This window comes from Rousettus aegyptiacus, unplaced genomic scaffold (genome assembly GCF_014176215.1).
Source record: "Rousettus aegyptiacus isolate mRouAeg1 unplaced genomic scaffold, mRouAeg1.p scaffold_m13_p_4, whole genome shotgun sequence".
Taxonomy (NCBI): domain Eukaryota; kingdom Metazoa; phylum Chordata; class Mammalia; order Chiroptera; family Pteropodidae; genus Rousettus; species Rousettus aegyptiacus.
Window position 1 is genome coordinate 89,771,780 of NW_023416307.1, and position 13,358 is coordinate 89,785,137.

The following is a 13,358-nucleotide window of genomic DNA, read 5'->3' on the forward strand; positions in this document are numbered from 1 at the left end:
GCATAGTGCATGGCAAAGATTTCAAAAGGTAGTATTAAGAATATGATCACCATGTATTCTTAAACGAACCAAGAATAATTATTGATAAGCTATAATTATTCACTTACCTTTTTTGAATTTATGTATAGGGAGTTTCTTAAGTTGATCTTTATGAAGTCTGTTTCTTCTAGCTCTATGTCTATCCTGGACAAATTTTGTGATCTAAAAGGAAAAAGGAAAAAAAGGAATCATATATTAAACATGCAAACAGAAAATGCCATTAAAATAACAAATATCTTTCAAGTATCTGGATAACTGCTGCAAATCAATTCTATTTACTTAATGAATCTTAATGGCAATATTATTAAAGCATTAAATTACATTAGTGATTAATTATACCATTAGATTATCTTTTGAATTTTTATTCATTGATCTAAATTATCTTTAATTTACCCTGACAGAAACATTATAAATAACATGTAACTGTTTGTTTGCAAAAATACAAATTGTAAACTACAGATTACAAAGACTCCACTGTGTCAAGAAGGAGAAGGTTGAAATATCTGTAAGTTATGGACTAAAAAATAATTTCAAACATACACTTATTAGTCACTGCACTTTTAGTTCTAGCAGGAAATACAGAACATCTCTACTACAAATATTCAGATATGCTGGGTAACATACAAATGATTTTTTAACTATAAATTACTATGCTTGCAAGAAGGAAAAGGAAACTCACAGGGCTAGAATCAAATGCTAAAAGTAATATCAATAAAAGAAAATTTTGACAAATTTTACTATATCAATGTTAAGGATTTCCTTTCTCAAATGACAGTTAAACGATAAAAGAAAAGTAACAGACTGGGAAAAAAAATATTTGCACACTGCATATCTGATAAGGGATTTGTATCTGGAACAGAAAAAGAACTCAAAACTCAATAACAAGAAAACAAGTAAACCAAAACAAAAAAAAATGGGCAAAATATTTGACTAAATACTTCACCACAGAAGATATAAAGATGACAAAAAAGCACCTGAAGAGACGTTCAACAAAGTAGTCAACAGGAAAACAAAAATTCAAATTACAACTATCGCAATACACCTATTAGAATGGCTAAAATTAAAAAGACTATATGAACTATTGGCAAGGAAATGGAGAAACTGGCACTCTGATACACTAATGGTTAACATTATAAAATGGTACTGCCATGTTGAAAAACAGTTTGGTGGTTGGTTTCTTACAAATTTAAACACACATTTACCAAATAACCCAACCATCCCACTCCTACCTGCATTTACCCAATAGAAATGAAAGCATATATCCAAACAACAATTTGTATACAAAATGTCCATGTCAGCTGTATTTGCAATAGCCAAAAACTAAAAACAATCTAAGTGTCTTTTAACAGATAAATGGATATACAAAACTGATATATTCATATAGTGGAATATAACTTGGCAATAAAAAGAAATGAATAATCAATGTACATGAACATATATGAATCTCACAGTACTTATTCTGAGAGAAAGAAGGCAGACATAGAGTACATAACTGATGCTTCCATGTATAAAGTTGAAAAAAATCTATAGTGGCAAAAAGCAGATCTGTAGTTGCCTAGTCTAGCAATGGGGATGAGTGGGACATGAAGGGGAAATTGGGAAATTGGAAGGGGTTAGAAAGAGGGACTACCAAGGAGCATGAGAAAACCTTTTGAGCTAATTGATATTTCATTATCTTGATTGTGGTGGTGGTTTTACAGATATATATGTTAAAACCTGCCAAATTGCATAATTAAATATGTACGGCTTATTAAATGTTAATCATACATCAATAAATGCTTTTTAAAAAAATTAGCAGTGACCATTACAATAACACAATGTAAGCTTTCACACTAGTGGGGGAGAGAGAAGACAGTGACTGAGAGAGAATGAGAATAAATAAAAGGTGAGCAGCCCAAATTTGCATAGAAGAAAAAAAAACAAAAAGTAAGCAACAGAAATTAGTCTAAATTTATGTGTAATCACAAAAGTGTAAATAGATTAAATTCATCAGTTTTTTTTAAGAGTATATATTTTGGATAAAGAAAAAATTCCAACTATTAGCTATTTACAAGACACAATATTAAAATTTAAGAATACATTCAGATAAAAATAAAGGCAAAAAATAAAAGGATGAAGATATACCATGACAAGTGATGGTATATCAAGTAAAACAGAATTTAAAACAAAAATCATCATTAGGAGATAGTTATGACAATGCTAAACAGGACACTTCATGTAGAAAATGCCAAAATTATGAGAGCAAAAGTTTACAAGCTCAGTAATTTGTAGCTCAAGCAGACAAAAAAATTAAAGATTGTAGACCTATGCTGCCCACCATGGTAGCCAACAGGTACATGTGGCTCTGAGCATTTAAAATGTGGCTAATCTTAACTGAGATTTGTTATGAAAGCATAAAATACATACCAGATTACAAAAACTAAGTACAAAAAGAACGTAAAACATATTTTACAATTATTATATTAACTGACTGTTGAAATATGTTTAAGATTTAGATTAAATATAGTATTTAAATTAATCTCACCTGTTTCTTTTTACCTTTTTAATTTAAATTCAAAATTACATTAAATTGTGGCTCACAATATTGTTCTATTGCATAGCACTGCTTTAGAAAATAGAAGAGTGCCAAAAACCATAAACAATTGTGATGACTGCACAATTCTATAAATATACCAAAACCCACTGAAGTGTATACTTTAAATAGGTCAATTTTATGTTATGTGAATATTTCAATAAAGCTGTTTTAAACATAGTAAAAAAAAAAAAACAGGCAAAACAAAAACAAATGCACAGGCTCAAATAAGTGGACATATATGGACATTGCACGCCACAATTCTTTTTACACACATGGGGTATAATTGAAAAATATAAACAAAAACCAAGTCTTTGGAAATAACAAAATAATCCATAACATATAATGACCACAATACAATTGAATTAGAAATAGGAATAACGATACGAAACAAAATATACATTTTTAACATTAAAAATTTTTTTAATACTTCACAAGTCACAAAAGAAATCATAATGGATATTTCAATGTTTGAGGAACTCTTATAAGAGGCATGCTTTGCCACCTGTATACTAAATAACTCGAGAAATAGATGGTGAATTGGCAGATGGAGACAAGTGGAGTACCTAACTCAGTGAAGAAAGAAACAGAACTTGTTACTGAACCACAGAATTAGTTTGCCTTACCCAATCAGATATAGACAAAGACAACTCTGGAATGGAATAGGTCTTCCCTTCACCTTCCCCCAAAACTGCAGTACCAGTTCTAGAGCTGAAGAAAGGCTGGTCCCAGGAGAAGGGCAGAGCTGGGTCAAACATGCCATAATTTATTCTTCCCAAATGTACCACACAGATAAGACACTCCATCTCCCCTAAGATCAAGTGAGTGAAGGGGTAAGTAGGGAAGGGCTAGGAGTTATAGTAATTGAGTCCCCCTTCTATATGGATAGAGACATCAAGAGTGGTAAGGAAACATATATATAAAAGAATGAAAAAAAATTTTACTTACACCAAATAAAAATATTCTACATGAAAATTTATGAGTAACAGCTAGTGATTGTTAAAATTTATAACCTAAATGTATATCTAGAAAGAAAAAATTTAATTAAGCATTCAGCTGAACAAGATAGAAAAAGAAAAACAATATATCTGAACAGAGTAAAAGAAACAATTATGCTAAGAGCGGATATTCATGATAGATAAAAACGAAAGTGAAGACTTTAGAATATAAGTTGCATTAGATGTAAACTGTTTGACATCAGGGATTTTTACCTATTTTATTCAATGATGAATCTTCAGACCCTAGAGTAGTGCCTAGTTCATCCCAGGTACAGAATAAATATTTGTTGAATAAAAGGAGAAGAAAACCTCAAAATCTACTCCTTCGAAAGTAAAAACAGGTAAACTTCTGATAGCACTGTGTAAGGCACAGATGGATATGAATAAAGAGAATTCAAAAAAAGAGAGAGAGAATTCATTCCATATATAGTAGAAATTCTCTTTACATTGTTATATATATAAATATTAAAAATCATTTTATGTCAACTTCTTAAACAATATAATGTAATATGAAGTAGACAATCATCTGAATGTCCAGGTAACTATGAAATAAGTCAGCAGACCTACATGATTTTATAGACAACCTTCACCAAAGTCAAGTAATAGATAATTCCAATTTTATAAAAAACTATCTTAGAAAATAGAAAATAAGGGGAAGCTTCAATTTCATGGGGCTAGTTTTTACCTTGTCTAGTTATTTTTATGTTAAATGTACAGTTCTGTGGCACTAAATACATGCAAATGTTGTGATATCATCACCATCAACCATAGAACTCTTTTCATATTGCAAAACTGAAACTCTGTACCCATTAAACAATAATTGCCCATTCTCCCCCACCTTCAGCCACCTACAACTACCATTCTACTTTCTGTCTCTGAATCTGACTACTCTAGATACCACATATAAATAGAATCATTATTTGTGACTGGCTTATTCATTTAGTATAATGTCCTCAAGATTCATCTATGTTGCAGCATATGTCACAACGTCCTTCCTTTTTAAGGCTAAATAACATTTTATTGTATGCACATACATCACATTTTGTTTATCTATTCATCCAATGATAGATCATTGGAGTGCTTCCACCTTTGACTGCTGCAAATAGTGCTGCTATGAACCTAGTATCGACTCCCTGCTTTCAATTCTTTTGGGTATATACCCAGAATGAGAAATGCTAGATTATATGGTAATTCATGTTTAAATTTTTGAAGAATTGCCATAGTGGCTGCTCCATTTAACATTCCTACCAAGAGTACTCAGGGGATTGTCTAATTCTGATGTCAAGATCATTCTAGCTCCATAAAACCAACTTTCTCTTACCTGGATATTCAGATTGCTAATATTTTATTTACGATTTTTGCATCTATGTCCAAGTGTAAAACTGACCCATATCAGAAGTCTGAATAATCCAAAATAAAAAGACAAAATTTATACACAATAATCACAAATAGAGTTCATCCCCAAAACATAAGAATTTTTAAGCTTATAAAACAAATTAATGTAATCCAACATAAGAATAGAAGAAAAACCAATGACCATTACAACAGATAGAAGAAAGACAAAATTCAGCATCCATTCATTATTTAAAAAAAAAAAAAAAGAGCAAATAAAATTTTGGTGTCCTTATTTCTAATCCTTGTACCGCCTTTTTTTGTTTTACCAGAAAATATAACACAATGCTAGTAGAAGCTACATTGTGTTAGCTACATCCGTTTTTTTGTTCCTGACTTTCAAGGGAAGGCTTCTAAAAATTTACCATTTAATGATATTTAAGTTTTTAGTCAATAATCTTTATTAGCTTAACTGTATTTACTTCTATTCCCTGTTTGCCAAGGGTATTTTTGGTTTGTTTGTTGTTCTAACTTTATATACTTCCTTGCTTCTACACTGAAAACCCAAGAGAATCAACAAATTCAAATTATCAGAATAAGAGAATTCATTCAGCAAGTTTACAGATACGAAAAATAAGACTGAGAAACTGCCGTAGATCAGAGGAGACTAGGAAGACATAACTAAATATAATGGGGTACCCTGGAATGGGGTACATTAATGGAAAAACTGGTGAAATCCAAACAAAGTCTGGGGTTTAGTTACTGGTAATGTACCAATGTCAGTTTCTTACTTTTGACAAATGTACCATGGTAACGCAAAATGTTAACAATGGGGAAGCTAGGTGAGAAATGTACAGGAACTCTCTTTGCAATTTTTCTGTAAATCTTAATGTTATTACAAAACCAAGTTTATTGTAAAAAAATCAATAATGTTCTTATGCCTAGTAACAACCAATTAGAAAATGCAATTTCAAAAGTCTAACAAAAGATTTGCAAAATGATTTCAGGAAAAAAAACTAAACTGACAGATGTGAAATACCTAAATAAATAAAAACAAACACCACGGCATCACAGAAGACTGAACATTTCAAAAGTGGCATTTAATATTTAAATTAATCTGTAAATTCAATAAGATAATAAACTCATTGTATGTGATAGAAATATTCTTTATTAAAATATACAAAAAAGTGAGAACAGTAAAATTTTTTTATATCTTTGCAATTCTCTTAATAGCTACCTTAACAGAATACAGAGAGAGTCTCATATCTGCTTCTGCCCTTAATTTGTTTAGCATATACCAAATAGTTTCTAGAAACCTCCATTATAAACCCTGAGAGAATGACAGCGATAAAGGCAGATAATATCTTACTATTATTATGTAAATATAATTTTGACCTCACAGTTCCACTAAGAGTCCTGGGACCATACTTTTGTAACCACTATTTTGGAGAAATAATGCGTCACTCCCCTTAACTTCGAGCCTTCATACTATTTCTTTTTAACTTACATTTTAATATAAAAAAATTTTAAAAATAGAGAAAAGTTAAAGAATTTTAAAATATTCACATATCCACTACCAAGATTCTACAATTAACATTTTACTGTACTGTTTATCACATATCTATCCATCCCACTACCCATCGATATATTTTTTTCCTCTTAATTTTTTACAAAGTAAGTTGCAGGAACAAGTATACTTTCCCCAAATACTTCACATGCATATCATTACTTAGAGTTTAATTTTTTTAATTATGTTTTCTCCTTAGGTAAAATTTAAATACAATGAAGTAAATAAAATTTAAGTATACAATTTGATGATTCTGACATTAGTACAACCCAAACTTCTCTTAAGATAAGTAACATGACTCAAACCGCCAAAAGTTCTCTTATATTCTTCTTAATAAACGCCTCACTCCTCCTTAGGCACCCAGAAACAATCACTGTTCTGATTTTTTTTTTTTTGTCCAGACTATTTTGCCTTTTCCAAAAGCTGTCATATAAAGGGACTCATAGAATACTCTTTTATGTAAAACTTCTCTCACTCAATATGATGTTTTTTAGAGCAAAGGACCCCTATCCCTGGAGCCACAGACCAATACCAACCAGTCTGTGGCCTGCTAGGAACGGGGCCGCACAACAGGTGAGTGGTGAGCAAGTGAGTGAGGCTGGATCTGTATGTGTAGTTACTCCCCAGCGCTAGCATCACCACCTCAGCTCCACCTCAGACTATTAGGCTAATAAGATTCTCATAGGAGCACTGGTCCCTGGTACCAAAAGGTTGGGGATCACTACTTTAGAGCTATGTACACTATTTTGTTAAGTATTTAAAATTAATTTACCTACCATGAAAATGACTATCAAGATGAGACAGATGCCAACTATTATGAGGAAGGGGATTAGGTAGTACTCCAGCGGTAGACTAAATTCTGGAACTAAGATAACATGGCCCCTGGAAGAAAACAAAGATTAATAAATGCTTAATAAAATGGGAAATATTAAGAGCTACCATATTATGATGCTAATCAAAAACAAAAAAGTTTTTAAAAAAAAAAAAAAAGAATTTAGACATTATAATTCAATCCATGAGACACATCTCATTTTCTAATATATGATTTCCAATAACTTAAGGGATAATTTTTTCCAATTTTAAGTCTATTTTACATATTTGTCAAAATAATTTGCCTATACAATTAAAAGAAGCTTCTAGACTAGGTAGAGAAAATCAGCCAATCAATACTTACTATGTCCATCCTGGAAACATGTTATTTACTGAATTTAGCAACCAGGGCAAAAGTATGCATATTTTACATGCAAAATTGACATTTAAAAAATGGCAATACCTTGGGTAGTATGTAAACAAGAACTTCCACCACAACCAAATTACTTTTCATCAGTTCCTCCTACAGAAAAACTCTAGAGCCACCATTGATGAAAATATATTCCCTCTTCCCATTCTTTACATGAACTTGCTATACCAGATACAAAAGACACAGCCCCCGTATGCTATATTCTTTGAGAAATGAAATGGAAAACTGGTAAAGGAATTTACAGGAATTGTAGCTTCCTCCCTATTCTCCATCTTCTCATTGCTTAACTGCGATCAAAATAGGCACACTCTGTGTTGCGTGAGCAAATTTTACATGGCAGCAAAATCCTTCATTAGAAAATATCTTCAATCTAGGGAAGGTTCTGTAAACTGGTAAGTAATATGACTGATTTCTCCATTGTACTACTGTGCTACATGACTAGTATGGTGCTAGCAACACTACTTTGTTAACCACTGCTGAGTTATTATTTTTTTTAGGTAGGGAAGCCAGGTACTCCATAATACAAAGGTTAAATGCAAAACAAAAATTCTCAATTTTATAAATGAAAATAACAATAGGGTGACTCCTTTTCCCAAATAAGGATGCCCAGGATATCATAGTACTTAAGAAAAAATAACATGAATGCAAATTATTTCTATTTTAAAGCAATTTTTAAGTTTTCATGCCATCATTTATTATTCACATCCAAGGAATTATATCAACCTTCACCAGAAACAAAACAAACAAAAAGTTAATACCAGGAATTTCTCCCCAGTTTATTTAAATTATATTCTCCAAAAACCTGCTAAAATTGCTAGAATAAAAGTAGCTTTTTACTTCAATCACTTTCAAGAAGAATTGGGGGTGATAGAAAATTACATGTATTTTTGTGTCTTTACATAAGATTTTAAAGTGACTGATACATCATCAGCGTAAAAAGAGAAACGCAGGGCCTAGACTGCTCTGTTTAGTGCCTTCTCTCAGCATGCGGTTAGCTTGGCAAATAACACTCTTGTTCTTGCCACAAACTCTCTGAGACCACTCCCAGTCGGGGCTGAGATACAGCAAAAGAGGCCTTGCTTTTAAGTGGAAGAGCCTTTCCATGAGATGCTGATCCTCAGCAACCTCCCTGCACCAGCCTGCCAACCTGCTGTACATTAACATTGTTAGGGTTTAGAAACCAGTCTACTGAGTATTCTAAATTCAACCCATGTAGCACCTAAATATCTCAGCAACAGGAAAGCTTACAACTCTTATATTGTTTGTTCTTCTCCTTTAAAGTTAAAGAATTCCTAAGATACATTTGGCCTGAATGAGATATACAAATAAACACTGCGGCAAGTGTTATTTTTCCTGAGACAAGTCCGAGAACTGCTCAGAAATAAATAAAACTGCTAGGTGAGGAGAAGTAAGCTAAAAACAAAGCAGGAAGGCCCAGTGAACTAGAAATTAGAGACTTTATTGGAAACTTATCGTGTGTGTGTAACAAAAGAAATAGAATCAATTCCACAATTATCTAGTAAGCATGTTAGAATTCATAGGCCTGGGTTCTAAATCTAATGTTTTCTACATGTCCTATTAATTGCTGCCCATTGTATCTCAAATCATTTTAGTTTACTGTGAAGATTTTTAAAGGGTCTACAACTGATAGAAGGTTTTAAGCATCTGAAACCAAAATCCAAATGTACATTCAATGTATTGCTTTTTTTTTAACCGAATTGCTAATGGTGGGAGGGGTGACAGTGATGATACAGGGTGGAGAATTATAACAGAATACCAGTTCTCTAGTTTTATTTCTATTTCCTCTGTCTGTCCAGACTCTCACAACTGAACCTGCAGATTCATCGCTGTCCTAATCCCAGATCAATTTGTATTTGAAAAAGGAGCTATTCAAACAGCTTTACTAAGTATCTTACTGCACTACATACATGTCCACCCCAAAATACAGTATACCACATGAGCTCTGCAGCTAAGATTTGATCACTGAGGTAGAGCCATAAACAACCTGGGAAATAGTGTTTTATTCTACTTTCTATGAACTCCAGGACTAATTTCAAACTGGGTGCCTATGCCTAAACTTACTTGCCTGAACTTGCCCCTTTCAGACAAAGCTGTCAGTTACCTTACCAAATATCCTACACCATTTACTAGAAAGGCCCATTTCTCAACCTGTGTCTTTATTTGTGGCAAATCTTGTTTTGCTGCCAGCACAACGCTCTGTCTTTTGAAGAATCCTGAGGCAGCACAATAGCAGTTTAATTTCATCACCATTTACTTATTATCTCCTTGATGCAGTCACTGTACCTGGTGCTAGGCACAAAATATGAAAAACTAGAGTCCCTAAACATGGGAAAGAAAATGGAGAGTCTACAGTTGAAAAGAACTTGAAGGATTATTTATTCTAGCTCTTCACTTTCAAAAAAGAAAATAGCTCCATGAAAAAATGAAGAAGGGGGGAAAGGTAGGCAGGAGAAAAAGGGATGAGAGAAGGAAAGAGGGGATCAGGAGAGAGGGGGAGGAAGAAGAGGAGGCAATGATCAATGATTGCTAACATAAAGTATACTTGCTTTACTTATCCTCCTGGCCTTCCAATAACAGTTGAATTAGAATAAACCTTGAGCTCTAATTAGCGACTTAAGGGAAAATAAGTAACAAAGGAATATTCTAGACTATATCCCCAAGGATTCAATCAGAAAAGTCCAGAATGTGGTAAAATTTTACAGGACAAATTAAAAGAAACTTAAGACATAAGAAACATTGCAATATATAGATAGTATTTGAAATATTTTAAAAAAAAAAGAATTGCAGACAGTTGGGAAAATCTGAAAACAAATACGTTTTGATATTGAATTAACGTTTACTTTTTTAAAAAGGTATAATAATACGGCTATGTTTTTATATATAATCTTATCTTCTAGTGATATATTCTGAGATCATTTATAGTTGAAATGATGGGATATCTGGGACTTGCTTCAAAATAATCATGTTGTGTGGAAGAAAGGGAGGTGAAAAGGAGCTAGAGATAGTCCAAATAAAATTGGCTATGAGTTAATAATTTTGAAACTGAATGATAAAATTCATTATGCTTAGCTCTTTACTTTTAAATGTTTAAATGTTTCCATAACAAAAAGTAGAATAAATTAATGAGTGGGCAGGTAGGTAGGTAATGTAGGTCAGTAGGTAGGCCGCCAGCCAACTGGCAAATGTATGAGGCAGATCTGTATGTACAGGTTTACGGTCCCTTATGCACAATTCAGAAACCTACAAAGCTTTTAAAATAAAGTTTGCAATTCATCTGATAGTCAATCTGAACTGAACCGACATGATAAAAATACTCATACATTCACTGTAGATATATATAATTTGTTTGATTATGGGATGCTCCCTCAAATCCTATTTGGAATGTTACCTGACTTTAAAAATCTGAAAAATTTTCAATTCCATAATACATCTGACCCAAGACTTGGGATAAGGAAATTTGTGGGCTTGTATTAATATGCAAAGGGACTAAATATTAAAGTAAATAAAAAATGTTACAAAATATTATGTATTTTATGTTTCTTTTTTATGAGTACATTATCACTAATTAATGTATCAATATGGGGAAAAAATTAAAACCTTTCCTAAAATAGTAGCTATTGTTAGAGAATAGCATCACAGAAACTTTCATTTAAATGTTTTATATTTCTGAACTGTTCCATATTTTACCAACATGTATTGCTTTTTAATTTTAAAATGTATGATTTTATAATTAAAAACAAAAAGACTTTAAAAATATATTAAAATATACAGAATTTTTCTAATGAGAGAACAATATTGAGGTAAAAGCAAATATTAGTTCCCACTCTATTAATTATACAAAAATGGCTGACAAAATAGCATCTTGATTAACTACTTTTAATACAACATCCAAAATTAAGTCCCTAATGTAATAAAGATGTTCTGGGCATATATGTGAACAGTATTTCAAATATCAAAACTGAATAGGGAAAATGGCAAAAACAGGAAACAGAAAACTTTTCCCCTTTTTATACATGTTCAAACTCAAACATTCATAGATTTATTCCCACTGAATAATCAGAATTAGATTTTATTTTGCTAGTTTTCTCTCTCGGCAAATCTAGATAATAAGAGATTATAATTACCTCTAGAGTGTTGTTGTGAGAATTAAATGGATAAGAAATATAACTCTTGGTTTGATGAGTGCCTGGCACTTGCTAAATACTCAATAAATATTACTGCTTTTATTATTAATATTGTTATTGTTTCTCTTCATCAAAAGTTTGTTCCCGCCCACTATGTTTTGAAGATTTATGTCATGGAAGAAGCTATGAAGTGTTGACTGCAGTATTTTCTATATTAGATGAGACAGCTATGCCTTAAGTTATTTTTTAGTCTATGTTACCTTGATAATGAGATTTTGGGGAGAAATTCCATATAGAAGTTTTTATTATAAATCAAACTTTTAAAACTTGTAAACAAATTTTTTTCTCTGTAAAAGTTACTCAATACACTGTGTTTTGGATTCTGTGTTTATAAAATAACACATTTTTTAAATAAAATACAAACGTATCTTAATGAAAAGTGTTATATAAATATAAATCGTTTCTTTCTAAATGCCAATATTTTGATTAAACTATAAAGTTTTATTATCTTTTTTGTAACATGGTGCCTTTAGCTCTCTAGTGTGAATATATTTTCGATATGTAATACATAGAGAAAATAGTACAATACTGTAAGTCTTAAAAATAATAATGACAAGAAATCATTTAGAACAATAGAATTCATTCTAAAACATAACCTTGATTACAACTAATTAGTAATTCAATCTATATGGTTATTTTTCATACCTATTACTTACCCTTTTTCATATATGAACTCATCCTTCAGGGAATTAGCTGATGATTCACCAATAAAGACAGATGGTATGTCAATTTTCTTTAGCACATCAACTAAATAAAATAATAATAAAATTATTCGTAAAAGCCTATACTTAATGTACAATTAACTTAACTTTCTTCATAATAGCAACAAATGCAACTGCAAATAATTACAATAAACTCAAATTGTGTACTGGTCGATTTTCCCAATTACAGATTTATACTATTATCAAATATCAACACTAAATAGGGAAAATGGCAAAAATAGGAAACAGAAAACCTTTCCCTTTTCTTTTCACACATGTTCAAACTCAGTCATAGATTTATTCCCACTGAATAATCAGAATTGGATTTCATTGTACTGGTTTTGTACAATACAATGTGTTTTTCTTTAATCCTTATAGAAACAAGTTTCAATGTTTTAAATTCTTGGAAATCTTGGTAGAGTACTTTATCAATGAGGCCAATAAAAATTTTATTTTTTATATCAAGTGGATCATACAGTAATGGAAAAGAGTATAAACTTTTTTCCCCACTCAATGATACACCTCAGATATCTTGTTATATCAATAAAAATCTACCTCATCATTTGTAATAGATGCAGAAATATTGATATTATCATATATTGTAAGAAGATATTTCTATCTTCCTAACAGATCTTTCTACATCACACTGTTTAAATTTTAATTTATTTGATAATTAAAACTTGGAACTATATACCCTTTGTAAA

General features: G+C 31.4%; 1 protein-coding gene across 5 annotated transcripts in view; it reads right to left on the reverse strand.

Annotated features, from left to right (window-relative positions):
* The window catches only part of RNF13 (ring finger protein 13), a 137,862-nt gene that overhangs the window by 34,596 nt on the left and 89,908 nt on the right, over positions 1 to 13,358 (reverse strand). For all 5 annotated transcript variants that reach the window (XM_016156467.2, XM_016156464.2, XM_036219781.1 and 2 more), the window contains 3 exons: positions 12,610 to 12,700; positions 7,285 to 7,390; positions 108 to 201 (listed from right to left, as the gene is read on the reverse strand). In XM_016156467.2, coding sequence (XP_016011953.1) covers positions 108 to 201; positions 7,285 to 7,390; positions 12,610 to 12,700 — 291 coding nt within the window. The remainder of the gene's footprint in view (positions 1 to 107; positions 202 to 7,284; positions 7,391 to 12,609; positions 12,701 to 13,358) is intronic.